Raw genomic sequence first — 25,089 nt, 5'->3', positions numbered from 1 at the left:
AGAAACGGATACAGGTGATGGAGCAGGAAAAAGGAGATGGCATCGCCTGAGGCGGGGAACAGAGACGAGAATACAAAAACACACTGGATGGAAAAATGGCGAGAGTGGAAAAAAAGATGGAATGGAGTGAGAAACAGAGAATGGAGGAGAAAGACACTGGACAGAGTGTGAATCCGAGGTCAGTGTGGGACTACTTTAAAAGGTGTGCAAGATGCCAGACAGTAGAACTACATATCAGTAAAATACAGAACTGAAATGAGCGTTATATAACCATAATAAAACTATATACACATAATATATAAACCATATACACACACACACACATAAATATATACATACTAGGGCTGTCAACATTAATGTGTTTATTTGTTTAGCATTTGTTTAATTCCTGTCATCCTTTAGCTAGCATTACACTATGTGATCAGGCTCTTATCCATGCAAATGCTTTAAAATTTTTCAAGACAAGACACAAAAGAGAACTCAGTACCTCAGTAACTCCTGTCTGTGTGACATACATGACTCGTGGGCAAAATGCCCAGTTTGTAGAGTATCCTTGTAAGCACATTCTTAAATTACTTAAAGTCTTAAATGAACGTAGTGGTGAGAATGCGTGTAAAGCCTTAAAAGTGAAGCCTTGGTGAGCATAAAGACTTTCAAAAACAAAAAAAATCTTGCTGACCCCAAACTTTTGAATGGGACTGTAAATTTAGTCAAATGCATCCAAACTTTTAAATTGTGGTGTACAAGTGAGTTTGTCGCAGTGAGCATCTGCAGCTGTGTGTGTGAGTGTTTATGATTTTGTGTGTGTGAGCTGGTGGCAGTAATGACTAGGACTGAATTAGGCTGAAGTATTTTTCACACAATCAGGCAAAAGCAATAACCTCAAAACATATCAGGGATTGTGTTACAGAAACTTCTTGTCTTAAGTCTTGAGTTCCTTACTGAAATCACCAAGTTAGTTAGTTACAGTGTACATTAATCAACATTCATGAATGTACACGTACCCAAATGAGCCCGAAGGCTAGTTTTCATTGGTACCAAATAGATAAGACGGGATTCTAGTGTTGGATGTTTCTGTAATACGGCCCCAGGGGTATAAATATGTAACACGGTATGAGTAATTATCAAATTAATATAACAGAATGTATCACAATGTAGTTATTTTTGGAAGGAAAATGGTTTATATGTTAATAACCATGATCCAAGTATAATTTCATTGAGACCATTTCATAAAAATATTTATCTTATTATTTGATACCTGATTAATACAAACAAAAATATAAAATTAATCACAATGAACAAACCTCTAATGCATCTTTTGTGGTATAAACAGCACAGCAAATCCTTACACCTCATACGCTGTCATAGTGCCTAAACCAGGTGCGTCTTTCTTCATCTTCTTCGTGGTTTTCTTCCACTCTCTCGCCTCTTCTTTTGCCGTTCTCCTGAACTCATTGGCAATAATGATGGTATTTGGACTGAACTGCTGCCCACCAGCATCTCCCACCTCAGCACAGTTATTTATAGAGCTCCACTCCTCTTCTATCCCTCTCCATCTCTCTCCGCTGCTCTCTCCATCCCTCTGCATTCACCTCTTTCTTCGTCGTCATCGCCCCCATCTCGATGGCTCTGCTCTCGATAGCTCAGTTGTTTTCTCCTCATTCTATCGACCAGTCTCCCAATTTCTGTCTCCACTCCTCCCTCAAATTCCCTCTGTGCCTTAATTTTCATTCTCCTTTGTTTGTGGTCTACTAAATTCGGCCATTTATTAGTTACATTTTTCCCCTCACAATCATTATTTTGTTCTATTGTTCATACGTTCCTCTAGACAATGACTTTTGGAAGAGGCTGTTCCGCAGGACACAGTATTTTTGCAGCAAAAATACTTCAGCCTAATTCAGTCCCAGTCATCACTGCCACCAGCTTACACACACACACACACACACACACACACACACACCTGCAGATGCCCACTGCGACAAACTCACATATACACCACCATTTAAAGTGTTGGAGTAAATTAACAGTCCCATTCAAAAGTTTGGGTACGGCAAGATTTTTAAATGTACAGTACAAAACTGTAATATTGTGACTATTGTGAATATTGTTACAGTTTCTATTTTATTATATTTTCAATTGTAATTTATTCCTATTATGGCAAAGATGAATCTTCAGCATCATTACTCCAGTCTTCAGTGTCACATGATCCTTCAGAAATCATTCTAATATGCTGATATGGTGCTCAAGAAAGATTTCTTATCATTATCAATGTTTAGAACAGTTGTGCTGCTTAATATTTTTGAGGAAACCATGATACATTTTGTTCAAGTTCAAAAGAACTACTTATTTGAAATAAAAATCTTATGTAACAATGTAAAAGTGTTAAACTGTCACTTTTAATCACTTTAATGTGTCCTTGCTCAATAAAAGTATTAATTTCATTCAAAAAGAAATGTACTGAATCAAAACTTTTGAACAGTAGTATATTGTTTTGTAACTTTTTATATAAAGACGCAAAGGCTTCAATATTAGGTATGTAGACATACCGGTATATACATTGTGAATAAATATTTCTTTACAAAACTATTTTAAAGGATGAGATGGACTAGAAAAGCAGCAAAAAGTTTGCAGCATAGAGTGCATGTGAAGCACCCCATGATGCACCCCTTATGATGTTTGTTGAGAGAATGAGCAGAGCTGGAATCTAGACAGAGGGGTTGTGAACTTGAAGCTCAAATATAAAATAGTTTAGATTTTTGTTTTATAACATTTTTGTTGGACCCATACTTCAAATTCTCTCATTTAATAATAACGATAAAGGATCCAGTCTCTCTAAACCCCATGCTTTCCAATAGCCTACTCTGCTCTGATTGGTCAGATGACCCAGTCTGCTGTGATTGGTCTAACTGCTTAAAACGCTTGTCGGAAATTAAACGGCCATTACCATATCTAAATTTCAGCTCTAGAGGCTTCCTCAGAGCTTGATAAAGTGATACGAATGGCGTCAGTTTTGGCATATTCATTTGAGAATGAATTCATTTGAGAATTGAGATTCATTTGAAACTTTTACATAAACAAACAGCTTAGACACTACATGAAAGGTAATACCTGAAAGCATAATGGGGCACTTTTAAAAATAGTCATAATTCAGATCAAACTCACCGATATTGGGGTGTTTGAGTAGACGACAGATTCGGGCCTCACGCTCCAGTTTCTGATGATCTGCAGAGGACAAAGAGGGGGAGAAAAGCAGGTTAGATATTTGAGGTGGCTGATGGCCTGTTCTCACAACTATAAAATGAAAAGAACACTTCAACTGAGGTGCGAGAGGCTCTGTCTTCTCCTCTAAGAAGAGAGAACGTTTTCACACAGGTGTCATAATTGTGACCAGCAGTGCTGGGGAGGTAAGGGAGGGAACAATTCACAGAATCAGTGAGACAATCTGCTCATTTAATTCAATAACTGAACTTTATTATTTGAACTAATAAAAAAATAAAATAACATAAAAAGATGTGCTCTATATGTAGAAAAAAATAGTAATAATATACTGATATATAACTGGATCAGCATAACCAATACATTTTTTTTTTTATATATTTATATTTATATGTATATGTATATGTATGTGACTTTGCTCCTGTCATGATAAGATACTGTAAATTGTGTTTGTTGGAGTGGGGGTGAGGTTCAAGCTAATCTAGGGCTTATTACTGAAACATGTAATATGCTTGTGTGAGCTTGAAGGATGAATGTTACGTAAAATTAAACAAACAAGCCCGAGGGCTCATTTCCTCACACTTGCAACACACACACACACACACACACACACACACACACACACACACACACACACACACACACACACACACACACACACACCAAGCGTGGGGAGTCTAAATAGCAGCTCAATGTCTTGACTGGGGTTTATTCATCTTCTCAATGTAAAAATCACCCACTATGCACTGCTGAAGGCCTATGGAATTGGATGTGATTCATATTTTAGAAAATAATAGGCTTAAAACAATGTTTTGACAGATTATATTTATACAGCAGGCTATGCAAGCTTTCATATTTTGCTTGTTAGCCATTGCAGATCAAATATTAAAACTTAAAATAATATCCTTTAACAATAATTTTAAAGAAGATCAATTTGCTTTTATTAAATTCCTAAAACGCCACACTAGCAAGCAGTTTTTTTTTTGTTTTTTTTATATATATAACATTTTGTTAAGTTAAAAGAAAAAAGAAAAACTTAAGAAAACTACACTTCAAATCTGCTTTTACCTGATCTTGTCTTTTTACCAGACAACAATAAGATGGCAATCATAATAATTTAATTATCAAGTAAATATCAGGGCCATCTCAAAGGTCTCAGACAAGTCATGCCCTTAAAAGAACTTGAAATGATTGCTCTGCAGTGACCATGTACAGTACGTCACACCATCACATCCAAACCTGCCACTTCTGAACTTTGTCCCAAGAATCACTGTCATAAGCACTCAGACGTGGAGTGACAACTGTACTGTGTACGTAGCCAGTAGATGAACATTACAAAATTCATGTGCATGTTTCTGCAACCGGCATAGACAGTGTATTCTTCATGGAGTAATACTGTCAGCTTTCATTCGCCCAGCTCTCCGCAATAAACACATCAACTTGAGTCAGCCTGCAAATATTAACACTGTCTAAGTTGACTTGCTTAAGCAAGACATTGTGAGAAACACAAGAGTCTAGCGGACATCATAGCAGGCTCTGGGCCAAAACCTAGTGGGTTGCTTACGTAGGAGGCATTTTAAGGTGTGATCTTGATGTGAAGACTGTTCCAAAAATGTAGGCAGCATAAAATACACCTTATTTTGGTCAATGCTAGGGAGAATTGCACGTATTATTCACAGAGAGGTCAATTGCCAGATGCGCAGCTTAGTTAAAAACGTCATTTAAAAAAATAAATAATTCCAAGATGGCGGACAAAGAAATGTTAAATAAATCACATTCATTCAATACAAAAAAAAGTATCAATAAAAATGTCAATCTTACAACAAAAACAGAGACATTTACCCAATATTTTTGTGTATTTTTACAAACGTGTTGATTTCTGCAACAAATATTTTCTGTTTAATGCATCAAAAATATTTAACGCAATTAACGCAGCCTACGTTTTCCCCCGTTCCTGAAGTAGCTACGCTAATAATGTCTCCCCACATCCTTTGGCTATGATCATGCTATCTGGGTTCTGCCAAAGACTTTAGCTATACAAAGGCTGTGCACTCATATTACTCATGAATGGGAGAAAGTTCAACACGCAGTATGGAAGAATAAGTCCTGCCTTCTAAATTAAGGAGCCAATCACAGATAGGTAAAGGCATTGTGTCACTCAGAGCTGTTTTTCAACCAGTCCGTGTTTTGCGCAGTGTTACCAACTTAGTCGCTAGATTTAGCAACTTTTTAGCACCTAGCAACAAGACTAGCGACTTTTTGGACAAACCTCAGTAACTTTCAAAAGTCGCCAGTACTGTCCTGCTAGCGCAAGGTCTTGCTTTCCTTGCTGCACTTGCGCATTGGCTGGTTCAGCCTGAAGAATAAGCTTTTTTAATGCTATTTGAGCATAAGAAACATTTATGGGACAGTTCATGTCAGATTTTGTTACAGATTTGAAATGTTACTTGAATAAATTCAGCAGGCAGTTTTTGAGATTTCAGGATTTCCCCATTAAAGTTGATAGGACGTGGTCTTGGATGCTCAAAATAGCTGCCCGGAGCCGTTGCAAATATGGCCAGAGAGTGAAGAGACTTTCCTTGAAAGGGACTTGGTTGGAAAGAGAGCGGCCGACCGAGGATGGTCCGCATGTAGGCCTATCCTATGATCAGCCGCGCTCACCTCCACGTGTTTCTCTTTGAGAGGCCGATGGATGCAAGACATGCAGGTGTAAGTGTGAAAATAAGTGTAAATACTTGTGATATTGTAACGGATCCATCCACACATAAAAATATGGATACCAAATGTTATAACTAGTCATTTTCTTACAGTGAAAATGAATGTGCAAAATAAACTTAGTGGGGGGGAAATGAACTGGCAGCTCTCATTCAAACAGAGAAAATTGATATCGACAGAAAACATGCATCAGACAGAAACATCATGTAAAAGATGTGAAATTTATTATAATGGTTTATGTGAAGACTGTTGAAGTTCACTTAAATTAAAAAAAAGTTTAAATATTTTTTAAGTTTATTAAATGTTTAAAATGATGGCTTTTAACTATACTGTAATGCTGAATGGCTTAATTGTTTCTCATTCTATTCCCAGAAATTGAAAAGAAAACATTAATTTAGTATAGACATAAGTAGCACTATTTGTGTATTGGTGATACTGGCCTTCATTCATAGAACTTAAGATGCCATTACATTTTTTTATATACCACCTTTATGCTGTTTCTACGTTAATTTTGAGATTCATTGTGAAAATGACAAATTATTTTTAACACAATTTTTTATGCTTATTAGCATATCACATTGTTAATTTAAGAGAATGCTAACATTCAAGTTTATTGAAATGTATTGCTGAACATGTTGCTGCCTATGCTGTCTATGCAGGCACTAGGCAAGGTTTTTGAAGCAGAGCTATAGAATGACTATGATTCTGTCCAATTGTTACTTTTTTATAAAATGGCACTTTTGAAAGAACATAATAAAAAAAACACCCCATCCAATCAACTTAACAAGCACATCAACTGGAAGATAAGTGCCATTTTTGATTCGGTTGTTGGTTTGATTGAATGTGTTATTACACACACATGCATCCATTATAATCTTCCACATATTGTGCTGTCTGTGGTCGATAACTCATGTTTTTTTGTTTTTTTTTCATCTTTTTCTCTGCCCCATTATGTCTTGTCGATAATCTTTCTCTGAACTAGATCATGTGTTAGACTTTCACACACAACCACGCACGTACATGCACACGCACAGGCACACAAACGCACATACATGCACACGCACAGGCACACAAACGCACATACATGCACACGCACAGCAGACATGCTCCAAGCTAACAGGATTACATCCTCTCCCATCTTGCCCTGTGACCCAGTAGAAGATTAACCCTTAGCATGCTGCTGGCACAAATACGTTTTTCCTCTACACACCTTTCCCTGCTGGCCAACACTGACCACACACACTCCAACCGCAGAAGCAGAAGAGTGCCAAGATGGCACCAAATCCCTGTTACTGGATCAGCACAATGAAAACATGAATCTATGAACTGGCAACTGAAGCAAATAGAAAACTAGAAACATTTATATGAGGAAGAGAGGGCAATACAGCTAAAAATATATAATATATATAAAATATATAAATGGAAAACATATATAATTATTTAAATTTTTTTTACACAGACACAAACACATATATATAAACATACTGATGCTCCTCATTCTAGTTCTCTATGGCTTGTTTATCTAAATAAAAAAAACAGCCATAAAGAGAGATAAAATTAGGCTGTCAGAATAAAGATTCTAACATCACCATACTCACACTAGCAGAATTTAAGACTACTATCTGTCAGAATGAGCTGGTTTGAAGCTTTAAACTCTAGATCCTCCATAATATTTAAACGTTTACGTTCATGGTAGTCTGTTTCATAACTAAAAATATACAAGATACTAGAGCTGCATAATTCTGGATAAATTGAGACATAATTTCCAATAAAGATAATTACATTCTCCATGATTCTGGACAAAATAACATGTAATTTACTAGAGTTTCTGATAAAATAATAATTGTTGATAACTATCAATTATTATTTTAAAAATCATTCACTTTCATTAATGGATGAATCAGCATTTTGAACAAATCTCTTAAATGAATGATTCAATGACAAATACATATTTTTAACAGTCACTTGTCAGCACCTAGTTGCATACATTGTCTACACCAGATGCGACAGTTGTTGCTTTGTGTTGTGTCATGCCACAACATCTTGAGGCTGTCCACACTGGAAGACAAAGTGAGCATTGCGCGAATGCTCATCACATCAAAAAAATCGAACGGGCATCACTTTACTGTTGAAAAACCCTTTACTTTTCAACCCCTCTCCTCAAACCAAATTCTGTCACATTTTGCCCAAGATTCTCTCATTGTGTAAATTAAAATGAGTTGCGAATTCCTGTAGCTCAAACATGTTCATAGTGCCAGCAACACCAAGGTCATAGGGTTCGATTCTCAAGATACGCATGAACTGATAAAATATACCTTTGGATAAAAGTGTCTGCAAAATGTGTAAATGTACTGATTTCACACTGATTAAAAGGTCTGACTCAGGTCTGTATTAAGGCAAAAGAATACATTGACAAATATTTTTAAAGATACTCTACTGTTAAGTTTCAGCTCCAAAAGAAACTAGAGAGGAAACTCCCTTCTATATTACAGAGAGACACAGTGGCGTGGTGCTATCAAAACTACTTCAGTTTCACTACGGAAGATAACACACTCTCATGCTGCTGTAATTGTATTACAGACACACACAGCCCTCTAATCTGATGCATAATTAAACGCAGGGTAGAGATAGGAAAGGCCCTCTGTCCTGACATTCTGTGTAAAGGGTGAATAAGAGCAGGACAGACAGGAAGACAATGGGGGAAATGGGAGCCACTGAAAGGTTACAGTCGAAGAAGCCAAGCACTGGAACAAAAACACCAAACGAACCCTGCATTGAAAGTGAAAAATATATTTTATTGCGAAGTCCATTGATATTTTGCACATAGATATATCTAAAACACCTTTAAATTAATGCGAGTAGCGGAAATGTGGGTTGAAAGTGGAATCAAAATAAGCAAATGATGCAAATTAATGGATAGAAATTAATTAAAACTGGAACTCAACTGGAATTGGAATTGAATATAAATTGAATGAACATTAAATAACTGATTTTGGGGGGGGGGGGGGGGGGGTAGAGGAAAGAGAAGTACATTGGGATGGAAATTTAACTTAATTATAGTTTAAACTGGAATTAAAACAGAAATAAACATTGAAACTATTGTTAATTTTGTCTTTTTTTTATTTAGTCTTAGTCTAAGTCCTGTGTCAAATGTACTTTTTAGTTATGATATTTAGTCAACCATGTCCTGTTTTTGTTTAGTCAAAGAAACTTCTCTCAAAAATTAAAACAAGAAAAATTCCTAATAGTAGTTCCAAAAATTCCTATTCCTATTATTTTTAAAACAACAGCAAAAAAAAAAAACGTTGTATTGCAGAGGTTGCGTAAGTGCATTCATTCAGCAACCCCAATCGCAAACAATATAGAGGAGATCCATGTTTGTATTTATTACAGTTCAGATTTAGTTGCAGCAAACAATGCAAGTGGCTCGTGACAGAACACAGACTGACTGAATTACACTTTCATTTCAGCAGAATATCTCAATTGAGATCGGCTTACATGTTTATGGGCGGGTACATGTCTGTTTCCAGAGCATCCGAGCTTCTTCTGCAATGTAGAGATAACGCGTACACATGGTTCCCAGATTGCAAAGATTAAGTAAAACACGGCAGAAAATGTATCCTTTTAGCAGAAAAGCTCTGATTGGGGGATTTAAACTCTTGACAACTGGCAACCACAAACATGAACGCTTGTTGTAATATTCTCTTTAACTTTATTTTTTCGTACAACATTAGTCTCGTCTTTTATCGTCATCCATACTGCATGTTGTTGATATAATCACAGTTATCTATTATGGTTGTCTCGTCATTGTCTCGTCTTAGTCATGGGGAAAAAAAGCACATCGATGAACATTTTATCATCATCATTTTCGTTAAATTAACACGAATTGAAACTAAATTATATGTGCATTAACTGGATCTGGAATTGAACATGAACTGCATAGACAAATATCAGATGCCAGGATGTCTTTCTTCCTTCATTCCTTCACTTCTCTGATTTAATCTATGAATATGAATAATCAGAGCAGAAATCTGTTTTTACCAATGGCACTTCACTTGTTGACATCATTACTGACTTAAAGGGGTCCTATTATGCTTTTCCACTTTTTCAACTTTAGTTAGTGTGTAATGTTGCTGTTTGAGCATAAAAAAGATCTGCAAGGCTACAAAACTCAAAGTCCTTTCCAAAGAGAGATATTGTATTTCACAGAATCCTCTTTTAAAGAACTACAACGAACGGCTCGTTTGGACTACAACACAATTTTTATAGATCTAATGAAGTCATAATGTTCCTCATTTAAATAATTTCCACCCACGGAATACGCAAAAAAGGGGACGAGGCCTGGTTGAGCTGCATTAGAAAAGAAGACAGTGCTGTCGGGTATTTTTACCCTTCTAAGAGATCTTTATGACCTTTGACCTTTTTTGACCTTCCAAAGAGACATTTGTTTGACCTTCCTAAGGCTGACGAACTTAGAGTGGTTAAAATGTATTTTAAACACTGTTCCTTAACATTGAAACCCAAACATTTATCTGTGCACTGCATATTTTATGGAGAACAGCTTGTCTACTGTTCACCACTCCTTAGAAAATTAGCCATGGTTTAGTGATCAATTACTGTTTGTATTATCTTAGTTAACCGACAAATATCACTTCATATTTATAATGTATAAGAAAATTACAAAAAACAAATCAGTTTAAAAACATCCTATAAAATCCGTGCTTGCAAAGTCTGTGCATGAAATCCGTTCTGCATGATCCTCGTTCGTTAACATTGTCAGGGTCTGAATCGGGCTTGAATTGGTTTGAAATTGACGCCATCATTAATAATATTCCCGAATGTAAAATATGTGAAAAATAATGCATTTTCAGTCAAGCATGAAAACATATTCTAGTACACCCCAAAAACAAAACCAAGACTTCGTAAAAAGGCACAATAGAACCCCTTTAAAGTTAACAAAAAAACATTTTACTTCCGCAATGTGAAACAGAATATTTAAAAATCAGAAACTTGATTGGTAAGGGTCCTCACTACACCACTGAGCGGCCAGCAATGCCAGTCCATCTAGTAATCACTTATGCACAATCACACGCCTAGACATGCACATCTGCTCCATTAAAATGGAGTGTGTTTCCTTGTGTAATACAGTGATTTGTGCATCCTGTGCTAAGGATACCAACAATCTCTGGGTCTTCTTATCCTGAGAGAAAAAAAAATTAGCCACTTTGGATCTTACATACATCAGCACTCATCCAAAAATCCCCTAATCTCAACCTCAGACAACATGCCGTTGGGTAAACGCCTGATTCTTAACGCACACAAAACTTCCAGGTTTCAGTAGCGCAAATAGTAAAGCATGCTACAACCAATGCAAAGGTCAAAGGTTTGATTACCAGACAATGCATGAAATGATAAAAGACAAAAAAACTAAACAAAAAACACAATAAAACCAGTAATAATGATCTCACCTAATTATCTCAATCATATGGGAAAACATAAAAAAAAAAAAAAGATATAAAATATTTGTAAAAAAATATGTAAAAAAATATGTAAATTTAAAAACAGTCACATCCCATTTCTCCTCTCCTAGCACTTCATGTCATAATAAATACAAAAAAAGATATAAAAAAAAAACAATGAATAAAAACAGTTACAATAAAATTCAGAAAAGACAATCAGAAAAATAGTCTAATACCAAATATCAACCATTTTAAATTCTTCATTAAGACCTTGTGGTGCCATAGTATTGTTGCAAAAAAAACTGCATGAAATGAAAAAAAAAGAACATTGAAAGCAATGTACACTGCTTTAAATCAACAAACTATTCTGCTTGGTTTTTGAGTAATGTCTGTGAAATAATATATAATTCTTTTAGAAAAGCTGAAATTGCATATTCATCGTTTTATACATATTTCCCACAGCCTGTATAGAGCATTATCATTTAAATCATTTTTTTATTAAATTGTTATTTTTTCCCACTTGTCTATTTTTGTGTTATCATCATATCATTTCAGACAAACCCACCCCTAAATTGCACATAAATGCATAAATGTAAATGTGCTTGGTCACCATCCATGTCAGACAGACGGTCTCTTCCTATCTAAGTGGGCGGATCTTGAACAGAATAAACTGCAGTGTGGACTAGATCTCATGCGGTCTAGTCAAAGGTCTGATTATATGTGACAAAGCAAGCCCTAATGTCATAATGCCGTTTCGAATCAATCTCAGAAAAAGAATAATCTAAAAAAAAAAACAGTATCAAAAAGCATTTTGCTTTCATTTGAGCTGGCAAGGATGTTTCCCGACCAGCAAACACATTGATAAAAGCCAAATTACAGCAGTTTCATGTTCCGTGACTTGTTGAGATAATGCCTTCATTAGGATGCCAGAGGGAAGGAGGAGGAGCCGAGAGGCAGTCGACTGAAGCGAGCGTAACACACACACACACGCACACGCACGCACACGCACGCACACACACACGCACACACACACGCACACACACACGCACACACACACGCACACACACACGCACACACACACACACACACACACACACACACACACGCACACACACACACACACACGCACGCACACACGCACACACGCAGGTAACCCATCCCCCAAAGAAAAGGCTCATTCCTTATATGGATACGGATGGTGCAATGTTTAATTGCTCCATCACCCGTGCCATTTAGAGACAGAGTGTGAGTGTGTGTGTTTGACTTAGTGTCGGTGTCAGTGTTTTGCTTTATTGTGCTGAAGCTCAGAGATCCGTGGGCTCAATTACTGGCCCACTGAGAGGCACTCCTGTGTTTGTCGCAATCAACAAAACTGCAGCGGCCAACAGAAAAGAGCAGGCGCAGAGAAGCGGAGACCCGCAGGGACACGGGTCTAGACCCAGAGCGCAAATCAGTATGAGCTTGGACAATTAATAGCCTGTCAATATCTGCTAGAAGCAGCTGGTCACTGCAGCTCTTCCATTTTCAAAATGATGAAATGACAATTTTTTCCCAATGACTAATGTTAAATATGATGAGAAGCCATTATGTTGAAGGATCAGCACCAAGAAAATAACATCAGGCAGACTTTAAAGGAAATGTGCATTACAATGTTGAACTTTGTATTTAGAGTAACATTTGGGCTTACAAAGAACTGGATTTAAAAAAATCTTATGTTTATAAGCTATATATACAGTGAGGAAAATAAGTATTTGAACACCCTGCTATTTTGCAAGTTCTCCCACTTAGAAATCATGGAGGGGTCTGAAATTGTCATCGTAGGTGCATGTCCACTGTGAGAGACATAATCTAAAAAAAAAATCCAGAAATCACAATGTATGATTTTTTAACTATTTATTTGTATGATACAGCTGCAAATAAGTATTTGAACACCTGAGAAAATCAATGTTAATATTTGGTACAGTAGCCTTTGTTTGCAATTACAGAGGTCAAACGTTTCCTGTAGTCATTCTTCTTCCTCCAAACACGTTTAGTGGAATTATGACCAAAAAGTTATATTTTGGTCTCATCTGACCACATGACTTTCTCCCATGACTCCTCTGGATCATCCAAATGCTCATTGGCAAACTTAAGACGGGCCTTGACATGTGCTGGTATAAGCAGGGGAACCTTCCGTGCCATGCATGATTTCAAACCATGACGTCTTAGTGTATTACCAACAGTAACTTTGGAAACGGTGGTCCCAGCTCTTTTCAGGTCATTGACCAGCTCCTCCCGTGTAGTTCTGGGCTGATTTCTCACCTTTCTTAGGATCATTGAGACCCCACGAGGTGAGATCTTGCATGGAGCCCCAGTCCGAGGGAGATTGACAGTCATGTTTAGCTTCTTCCATTTTCTAATGATTGCTCCAACAGTGGACCTTTTTTCACCAAGCTGCTTGGCAATTTCCCCGTAGCCCTTTCCAGCCTTGTGGAGGTGTACAATTTTGTCTCGTGTCTTTGGACAGCTCTTTGGTCTTGGCCATGTTAGTAGTTGGATTCTTACTGATTGTATGGGGTGGACAGGTGTCTTTATGCAGCTAACGACCTCAAACAGGTGCATCTAATTTAGGATAATAAATGGAGTGGAGGTGGACATTTTAAAGGCAGACTAACAGGTCTTTGAGGGTCAGAATTCTAGCTGATAGACAGGTGTTCAAATACTTATTTGCAGCTGTATCATACAAATAAATAGTTAAAAAAATCATATATTGTGATTTCTGGATTTTTTTTTTTTGATTATGTCTCTCACAGTGGACATGCACCTATGATGACAATTTCAGACCCCTCCATGATTTCCAAGTGGGAGAACTTGCAAAATAGCAGGGTGTTCAAATACTTATTTTCCTCACTGTATATAGATGCGTACATAGTTCCAAAGTTACTAGCCACTCAGCATTTTCACTGGCCACAATTTTAACATCGATACCATGGGGAAAACTACCATATAGATCCATCTTTAATATTATCTCAAAATTTGGTAGCAAGTATATTAGGCTCAATTTAGGAAGGCTTTATGAAAGAAAGACGGCTTTATGTGCACGCACAAAATCTGCGGGAACGAGTAAAATTATGTTCAATCCACGCAATTCCATGCTGAAATTCAAGCCTTGTAATACCAACAATATTCATCCGGAGCAAATGAAACGAGCGCGTCAACTCGCTGTCGGAGAGATGAGAGAGCGAGAAAGCCCAGCTGGTATTGAGTATTTATTCTGCAGAAAATTAGTATTGGAAGCATTTCAGATATTTCAGTATACGTATAGAAAAATCAGAATTTATGACAACACTTCATTGCACTTAGTTTATTATTTCAGATGCCTTTTTAAAAGACTAAAATTGAAAAATGTATATATTATATAGAAAATTCAACCAAATAAATGTATATATTATATTATATTATATAGAAAATTCAAAGTGGCTAGTAGTGACTAAAATCCACACCGCTATTTCACTCTGAAATTCACTTTACGAAAATAAAATAGCTTACAAATGCCTTTTCATGTTCACTCCAAGCTAATTTCATTCATTATCTTCCACTGATTATACTACTACTACTACAAGCTGTATCCTGATGTCAGCAATTGCATAATGCAATGCTAAAAGGTCTAAAGAAAGCTGCACCTGGATGTAACGGAGCAAAGAGCGATGTGTCAATAAAATAAAGTCATTTAATGCTCTGTGCTCTGGGAAATACTTTCTTCACCAGCAGAGGGTGAGGGTGAGGTCAGATGGTTTTACTTAAAAAAAAAAAAAAAACCTAATCCAGGCCAAATCCATGCTGGGCACAATGCCAGTCTTCACAACACTCACCATACCAACCACAACCGCATGGACACACATGCCAAGTCCCCAGACTGAGTGAGTGAGTGCCACACAACATGATATGATGTATGCGTTTATCTGATGATTTTATTAGAATGTATTAATATAGTGTGAGAAAAAAAGGATACAATAATCCCTTTCACTTTGAAGTGTCACAATACGCAAGACAAAATCTGTCACTCCTTTCGTAACATCGCAACTGAGCTATTACCCCACCATTTAATTCGACAAAAACGGTGACATGTACGAGTAGCAATTTAGCATTAAGCATTACGTCACTTGCGGCCAATTCATTTGAATTAAAGAAAATCATGTGATCAAACGTAAACCTTATTTCATTAGTCTCGTCGGATTGATTTCCATCGGCAGTGGAGGTGAAGACGACAACTCCCATCATTCCACACACCGTCAAGCTACGCCTTCGTTATTGTTTTGAATATGTGACCTCTAGCGGTGAAAATGACATATTGTGCGAGGACTCAATTCTCAAAACTGCAACTCTTTTTAATAAAACAAAACAAAACGTTGAGTGCACCCCTAAAGGAAAAGTTCACATAGCCTGAGTTAATATTCATGAAGCAAGCTATAATTTTAGCGACATGACGTCACAAAAAACGCACAAAAAGCACTGAGCAGCAGGCTATCAGAATGTATGTGACCCAGACAGAGCTGTCCCTAGGCACTGGCTGGCAAGGCCACTGCATCTGAATCTCAAATCTCCATCGCTACGTCCTCCTCTGTTGCTATTCTGCCCTTCTCGCTTTCAGAATGCCGCTCTTTGACTATTGTGAACTGATATTTTCAACACACGCATGCCCCCTCAGCGCCATTCCTCTGTTCTCTCCATGATAGTACTGCTATACCACTGTCTTGAGGGAAATATAAAAGTAAAAACTGTGGGAGAGCATATCAACAGAATGTTAATAAGCAGACTACATGAATAAATAAAGAAAACCTTCAGAAAGAAAGAATCATTTCTGATTATACAGACAAACATGGAAAATATTGAACCTGAGGTAAAAATAAAAGCTCAAGAGCAAGAAATTATCATTTATTAGTTACAATTAAAATGAATCTGCAATTAAACAGTTTAAACTAATTATCTGACCCTTGAAAGCTTAGCCAAATGAAGACAAGCAAGACATTTGAGGGGAAAACTAGATTTCAAGATTTCTGCAATCCCATGTGATTACTTCCTAGAAGTCTAACACACACAAAAAAATGGTTGGTTACGTAATTTTACGTACTTATAGTTCCGTACTTGTAGAGTTTTTGTCTACTGAACTTTTTTTTTTTTTGGAAAGACAAACTGAAATAAAATTAGTTTTAGTTTAAAGGGAACCTATTATGCAAAATTCACTTTTATAAGGTGTTTGAACACAGCAGTGTGTCCACAGTGTGTGTAAACAACCAGCCTATAATGGTAAAAATTCAGCAACTCCTTTTTTATAATCACCATAAATCATAAACAGTCTCTCCAAACGAGCGGTTCCAGATTTGACTTGAGACGATCTGCCCTATTAGAATAGACCCCACTCTGAGTGAACCGCAGCAGGCCACCATTTCTGTTTCACTGTAGCAGCTGGAGAGATACAATGTTTGTGGCAAAAAAAACCAACATTACAAATGTTGTGTTATTGGACGTACAATGTTAAAATGTCATATTTGCGCAAATCATTGTACGCCGGACTAGGGGGTGTAACAATATATCGCAATACAAAAAGGCAACAATATGTATCGTGGATAGTGACAATCTGTATTGTGTATAGTTCACCCAAAATAAAAATTACAATGTGAGAAAAAAAAAAAAAGTTTTAGTGTCAGTACTACATTAAACTTCTATATATAATATATAATAGTGCAATGGGGATATGGGAATATTTGTGGGTCCTGATAATGCCAAATGTCTTATGTTACCAGTAAAAAGTGGCCAGAGTGCAAGCATGTTCGTCTAAAAATAATTCTGTATTTTCAGCTCCAGAATCATGAATATTGTTATTCTGGTGTCTCTATTGTCCTGTGCATTGGGTTACCAAAGTCCAAGCCTATTAATTTCCACCCACAATGTAAAACTAAATTTAGAATTTTAATCAACAGTACATTTTTGTTAACCTCTTAGCATATGTCTTGGAGTATCGCAATAATATCGTACCGTGAATTCAGTATCGTGATATGTATCGAATCGTGACATGAGGGTATTGTTACACCCCTACGCCGGACTGCAACACAAACGGGGGTCAGTTCAACTCTGGACTTGCACAAAATTTGTTTCTGAAAGATTTGTAGATTTACATGACAGTTTAGGCTAGTAGATGAGTTGAATCAACTTAACTCCACAACAACTGCATACATTTATCCACTAACCATTCAGAAAAGTCCAGTTACATTCTAAAAGGAAAGTGGGCCAGGATCAGCAGCTCATTTGCATTTAAAAGGACACACAAAAACTGTTTTTCTTCACACCCAAATAGGGGCAAATGTGACAAGCAACAATAAATGATCTTTGGGTTATTTTGAGCTGAAACTTCACAGATACATTTTGAGGACACCAGAAACTTATAGTATATTTTGTGAAAAGGGGCATAAAAGGTCCACTTTAAATTAAAGTGCTAAAATGACTAAAACAAAAATACAGCTAAATAGAAATATTATTTTAAAACTCAGACTGATCTCATGAAATGGTGTATGTATGACACGCCAATTCGTATTTCCATTTTTGGCGTGCTATCAACACGCATAATCGCTTTTCAGCGTGTTTATCAACGCCGTTGACTTAACGTTACATTACTGTATATATAAATATAAGACCTACCCCAACCCCGTCCCTAAACCTACCCGTCACTGGGGTTAATACCATTTATGAGTCTTCCCCTACCATCCTAGGAAAAAAAAATATCGCTCCCCAGATGTAGATATACATTTTGCTTCGTTTCGCTCGGACATTTAACGGCGTACACATACACGCGGAATCACTCTGACATTTAACGGCGTAGACATACACGCGGAAGATGACGGTTCGTTTCGGCGTGGACATACACGCGGATAGCTCAAAATGCGTACAGATAACACGCCACTTGACTTGAAAGTGCCGTGTATGTTTACGCAAAGTCATGATAGTAAATTATGTAAACTAATACAAATAAAAAAAATAATTCCAATTTACTACAACTTAAACTAAGATTAAAATGAAAACTGAAAATCTAAAAATAAAAGCTAATTTAAAATATTAATAAAAACTAGCTTAAATATCATGAGTTTGCAGGTGTTTACAGATGTTCAGCTGGCTTCAATGCCTTCTCATTTCCCAAAATCATGGAGGATAACCTTCCTGCCCGTAGCGGCACCAAATGGAATCGCAAATAATTAATAATGAACATATTTTTAACATGTTAGCCCCAATATGGTTGTCCCTGCACATTAAGCTGGAATAAGAAGTATTTTAACATCAAAAACGTTACATTACCAATCTAAGTGATTCAGCAGTTAGTGGAAAAGGTTCAGGGAAGTGTTTCCCTAGAAACAGCATTTGGACATTTGGATGAGCTTCAAAGAATTACACCATCTACAACAGGAATCTGAATCTCCAGACAGTAGCATTGCATTCAAACTTTCCACAGGGGCTAGCGAAATCATCCGAGAAGGGGATTCTGGGTAATGCGGAACTGAGCTCAATGCTCACTGCACCTGTGGTGCAAAACAACGGTAACCAAGCCACAGGAGGTACGGACGTAAACAATACATTCCCAACATACACCTCAGTCCCCGCCGTGGCCTAAGGGGGCAAATTAGAGCAGTTTATTCCCTTTGGACAGAAACTCAAAGCTACAGCTCATCAGAAAGAGCCTCTCAACGAATATTTCAGAGTAGCAGGCAAAGGTGGCGTGCGTCATGTAATGGCTTTTAGCTGCGCATCTCCCTCCCCTCTTCGTGACGTCCCATAACCCCAGGTCATCTCGCACAAGCCATTTAAGCCTCTCTCTCCTCTGACGTTTATGACAGATCTTCTGTTTTCCAAATGCTGCTGTTATTAGTCTCTCACAAACGGGACGGGCCATGCAGCGTGTACTATAAAGAGTCCCAGACCAAACACTTACCACAACTCTAATTAACAAACCAGTGACTGAATGAAAAGATGTATCTGGTCGAGCTCTTATGTGATAATGAAGGCCATCAATAAAACCAAACCACTCAGTGGTTCTATTTTCAGAAGTGCAAGAGTAAATGTGCATCCACTTTATTCTAATATGCCGATCTGCTGCTCAAGATCTTTGGTGCTTATTATTATTAATATTGGAAACAGTTGTGCTCCTTAATATTTCTGTGCAAACCGTGAGAGTCGTTTTCAGGGTTCTTTTATGAATAGAAAGTTCAAAAGAACAGAATGTATTTGAAATAGAAATGTTTTATATTATAAATGTATTCATTGTCAGTTTTTAATCCTTGCTGAAAAAAGTATTATTTCTGTAAAAAAAAAATATATATAATAAAAACAATGATATGTACAGCACCATTCAGTAGTATATAGTACATTAAATGCAGCTCAAAATGATTATCAAATATATAAAACAAAATAACATACAAAAATAGAATTTAAATGGAATATATAAAAAATAAATACAATTACAAAACCGGTAAGAAAGATAAAAGATTTAGTAAAAAAAAGCAACAATTCAAGAGAAAAATAAATTAAAAATTAGGAAATAACTAATAATAATAATTCAATACAATCTCTTAAAAATATTTATATATTAAAAAAATATTTATTTACCTTAAAAACGTGAATGTTTGGAGCTTGTCTAAGCTTGGTAGTCGCTATACTCTCCTTCTCATGAAAAAGAGTTGACAATCATTCATACATTTCTTTAATGCATCAGTGTCATTGGGCATAACAGTGTGTCATCAGCATAAAAATGAACAAATATTCATCTCATGTTTACGAATATCATACATAGTGAAAATACAATGAGATGAGATCCACCACTCAATGAAACTGCAGGTGTCACAAAAACAGAAATTTAGCAATTTTGATCATTATATTCACGTTTTTGGTGGCTTAATGCAAGGACTATACCGCATGCGTCACCATATGGAGTTCTAAAGAGAATATTTTTTTTTTACTTTAGGCAAGATTAAGTTCGGACGGTGAAACTGAGGGACACATGACACAGCTGTAAGAATGGATGACTGCACACGGTGTCAAATAAAAGATAAAAACCTCACTTGTGTCCACAGACACCAAAGTGAGTGATAGAGAGAGGGAACCATAAGAGAGAGCAGAGCCCAGAGCCAGAAAGACCACGGGCGTTAAATGGGTCAAGGAGAGAGGGATCCAAAGAACATCATGCTAACGCACAACGACACGAGATCTGAAATGGACACAGAGAGAGAAAATATAAGCTTCAACAACAAGCTTGGCGAAGCTACAGCTGATGGAGTCAGTCTGGCCTAATAAAGAAAGTCATTTGAACTTTTAATTACAGTATATGCATGCCAATTAGATTCATAAAATCTCATTTGTCCTCAGGAACACCTTTAAGAAGGGACAGGAAAAATCTGGAAAGGCTAATCATATCAATTACCGTTATGTGTCCGACGTTGTAGAGCGCGAAACAAAGCACATTATTATTATGATACATCGACTTGTAGACAAAACTGTATAATTTGCTCTTGCTCTTTTTCTTCTAAATCAATTTTTGGTTCAAATATGGCAAAAAAAATATTTCCATTTGCCATTGTGTAGAGTTTGCTAAAGTTAACAGGTCGGATCAGGTAGTCCGAGCTGGTGTGATTGAGTGGAGGCGGGGCTAATTTGCATATTCATGGTTATACTATACTAAATAAAGAAAGGGTGTAGAGTTACATTAAAGCTATGATGGCATGAATAAATTATTTTCACAGGAAAAAACTTTTGAATATGTCATTTTGATAATCAAAGATGAGTTTTAATGGATAAAATTATTGACTTTGGGGTGACTAAGTTTTTTGGCAAGCTGTTTTAGGCTTAGGTTCTGTGTATATGAAATGCTGCATATATGAATAAAAAATGAAGGCTGTACACTTAAACCATAAAAGACTATTAAAATATGAAGACTGCATGCTCTGCGTGTCAGTATGAATGAGACCACAAACTGAAGCACACTTGTGTTATTTTCAGCTTCTGCGGTCTCACTATATGAGCACATAAGAGTTCACATCATGAGCATTTTACAGTTTCATTTCATAAAAACTCATCAGATACACAGTGAAACTCAAAGTTTTTCACTACAACATATAAAAATAAAAGTTTGCTTTAACTATATTACCATTGCAGTAATAATTATAATAAAGTTTATTAAACCTTTTTTTAAGCAATATCACACAATTTTCGTTCCATGTTTTAAGTTTTTGCAGCTCTTTAATTACTGCCATTTTTGATGATACATTTATAATAAATCAAACCATAAATCAGAATCCAGAAAAAAAGGGCGGGGGGGGGGGGGGGGGGGGGGCATCTTATATAGGGCAATATTGCTGTTAAACTGTTAATAAAATATTACATTGTTGACATCCTGGATTATTAAAATTGAATTAAACCATTAAGAAAAATAACACTAAATTTAGGAAAACACATCATAGGTTCCCACATAAACTACATCCTAATTTTTATACTTTCAGACTATGTACTGAATTTAAAGAGCTTACTTTTTGACTGTTAGTAAAGACTGTTTTCAAGTATAAATGTATGTTGTATAAATACATACATAATACTATCTCCATTGTTACATTGCTTGACCCACAAGTTGTTTGACTTATGACCTACTAACAAAAACAACCGCAAAATCTTACGTAGGCTTTGCTAAATGTACAATTTAACCACAAGGAAACACTTTTTTGGTACACTGCCCAGTTAACAATACTCCGCCATTATTTTTTAGCTTTTTTTAAATCTGACAGTTCCTCCGCTCCCAAAACCTCATGGGACAACAAAATGTCCACTTCTGAATCTCAGATGAGGGTAAAAATTAGGATTTAAGTTTCATTTTTAGGTGATCTGAAATTTATATAAAGGTCCCATATTGTACACCTTTCTGAAGTTTTATTTTAGGTTTTAAATGTCCTTAAGAATATATATTTGCAGTATAAGTACCAAAAACCATTTTTACAGTTCCTTTCTCAGGAGCTCTGCTTAGAACAGGTCGATTTTGGTCTGTCTAATTAATATTCATGAGCCTCTCTTCTGATTGGCCTGTTGTTTTCTGAGTGACGCAAGGCCAAGCCAACCACAGGTAACTAGGGTCATGTATGCTGTAGCCTGCTGTGGCTTGGTGATTCTCACAAGTAAGGTAAATAAAACACCTGTAATGATGGACATAGCTGAGGGAAATGTTATCCATCCTTATATGTTCGAGCCGGACTCAGACCGCGAATCGGCGACAATGGGAGACAAACAACCACCTCTTTACTTTCGGCGTTATTGTAAGAGTATTATAATTACCATTACATCAATGCTGCACGCAGATTTAACATTACCACTAATTTAAACTGTCTGTAAACAAACTTTTTGTCAAATTCCAAAATATGTACGCTAATAGCTAGTTATACACTGATTATGAAACACTTAACTGCTTTATGTAACGTTAGCAGACAGACACCGAATGCAGTAAGCTATGTAACTATTGCTTCCCTACTGATACAGTAAGTTGACATGCTACAATTTCTTATACAATGTTACTTTTTTCTGTAAAAGCTGTACTTGTGGTAAATCTGCAAGGATGCCCACAGAATGCGAGAACATGCTGCAATTGACGCCCAAGGTAAACTTGTAAAACTATGAACTGTAGGGACTGCAGCATCTTTGATGAGTAGCTCCTTTGAAAAACCGGCATTGATTTGAGCCTGATTGACGAAGCAGACACTTGTGAAATGTGCAGCACAGACGGTTAAGGTCGAACTAAACTGCTGTGCTGAATAAATAAACATTAGCCGCTGTTCTCTTATATTAATGTTGTTCGGAAGCCTGTGCAATGATGTATTTTCCTGACGGTGGGCAGTGCTCGGGATGGGACTGAAGGCGGTGACAGTAGTTCTGACGTCACATTTATACGGAAGTCACAACGGCTCGTGAAAAGGCACGGCTTACTTTATGCTGGCTGTGTGCATTTGTCTGTGGATTGACTGTTTTGAAACTTATATGGTAGTTACATAGCCCCTAGACCTCTATTATCATGAAAAAAGCCAGGAAATTTCTTCAGGAAAAAAGTTTTGACAAAAAATAAAATAATAATTCACAATTAAATATCTAAAAAATAAAGTTTGAAGGGGATAAGTTGGGAGTATCAGAATGCCTGAGGTATATTAATATAAAACTGCTTTGTAAGCATTTTAATGACTTGAGCCAACAACTGTAACATTTTCGCAGAGAAACATGCAAATTTGTGTATGATAATATAGTCTTTATAACCCGACTGCATCATCTTTCCTCCGACGGTTTGAAAGGCGCACCGAGCTGTTGAACAACGTCACCAAACATAACTTGTATCATGTTTCAAGATTCGCATAATCCAATTCAGCTCATTTCATCTGCATTTTAACTGCATCAGGGAGGCGTGTGGAGACGAGTCCCGTAGCATCTGATTACACCTAAACTGCCGGCTCCAGCAGCGCGCCTGTGAATGAGCCACAGCGTTTGTTTGTTCACGCTGTAATAAAAGAGACAGACTGCCCGTTCTGTAATGTAACATGTGACTGACTGAATTATTCACATGTGGCCCTCTGGAGGAAGAAAGAGAAGAAAGTATGAGATGCAGGACAGAGAGAAAGTGGGGCAAGCAGGAAGAGGAATGGGAGTGTCAGGGCCGATGAACGGAGAGAGGTGCCGTCAGGGCTGTAAGGAACTCTCAAGGGGAGACAAATCTTAAGAACTTCAGTAGAGTTACTCTGTTTATAAAATAAAGGTTATTTAATGCTGTGGTTCCATGAGGAACTTTCCCATTGCACAAAAGGTTCTTTGTTTTTTTTTAGATTATTACATTTATAAAATTAGATTATGTTCCGCATAGTGCACACTATGACAAAAATGGTTCTTTTATCTTTATCCCCGCCAGTGTTTTTTTTAAGTTGCCAGCCAGCACCACTATATGAGGACACAAGAGTTCACATCATGAGCATCTTACCATTTCATTTCATAAAACTATCATCAGATACACACTGAAACGCAAAGTTTTTCACTCCAACTTATAAAAATAAAAGTTTGAACTAAGAGAAATATATTACCATTGCACAGTAGAATTTACTTTTCAAAGAATAATAATATTTTTTATTAAAACTTTATTTTTAAGCAATATCACACAAATTTCCTTCTATGTTGTAAGTTTTTGCAGCACTTTATGCAAATTTTTTTTAAAATTTCAGTTAAGCGTTCATTTAATTACTGCTGATTTTGATGATAAATTTATAATAAACCATAAATCAGAATCCAGAAAAAAAAAAAAAAATTTTATAGGGCAGAGTCCATTAACATGCCCAAAGCTTCACAGTCCTGTAACACTTAGTCAGTTTGACATTTCATTGGGTAACGTTAGGCAGATTCGATTTATGAGGTTTAATGTTTTATGATCACGTTAGCTTACATGTGCGTAAACAATGCTTCTATCACTTGTATCTACTTCTTTGCTTGTTTTTGGATCCTGAGATTCTATTCTATTTTATAAGTTGTGTAATAGCGCCCCCTACCGTATAACAGTGAAACATGGATTGCCGTAAAATTCCGTCAATGGCGGGGAAAGAGTTAAGAATTACCCTGCGTCTCAATGTCCATACTATCCATCCACTGTAAACCCTAATGCTCAAAATAATTA

At 36.6% G+C, this 25,089-nt stretch overlaps 1 protein-coding gene across 24 annotated transcripts in view; it reads right to left on the bottom strand.

Moving 5' to 3' along the window:
- camk2g1 (calcium/calmodulin-dependent protein kinase (CaM kinase) II gamma 1) overlaps window positions 1-25,089 on the bottom strand; it is a 74,500-nt gene that overhangs the window by 31,569 nt on the left and 17,842 nt on the right. For all 24 annotated transcript variants that reach the window (XM_084134777.1, XM_084134798.1, XM_084134783.1 and 21 more), the window contains exon 3: window positions 3,163-3,222. In XM_084134777.1, the coding sequence (XP_083990903.1) occupies window positions 3,163-3,222 (60 nt within the window). The remainder of the gene's footprint in view (window positions 1-3,162; window positions 3,223-25,089) is intronic.

Source organism: Abramis brama (assembly GCF_963993115.1).
Source record: "Abramis brama genome assembly, chromosome: 14".
Classification (NCBI taxonomy): Eukaryota; Metazoa; Chordata; class Actinopteri; order Cypriniformes; family Leuciscidae; genus Abramis; species Abramis brama.
The sequence above is the reverse complement of the archived record's forward strand: the minus strand, read 5'-3'. Positions and strand labels throughout refer to the sequence as shown.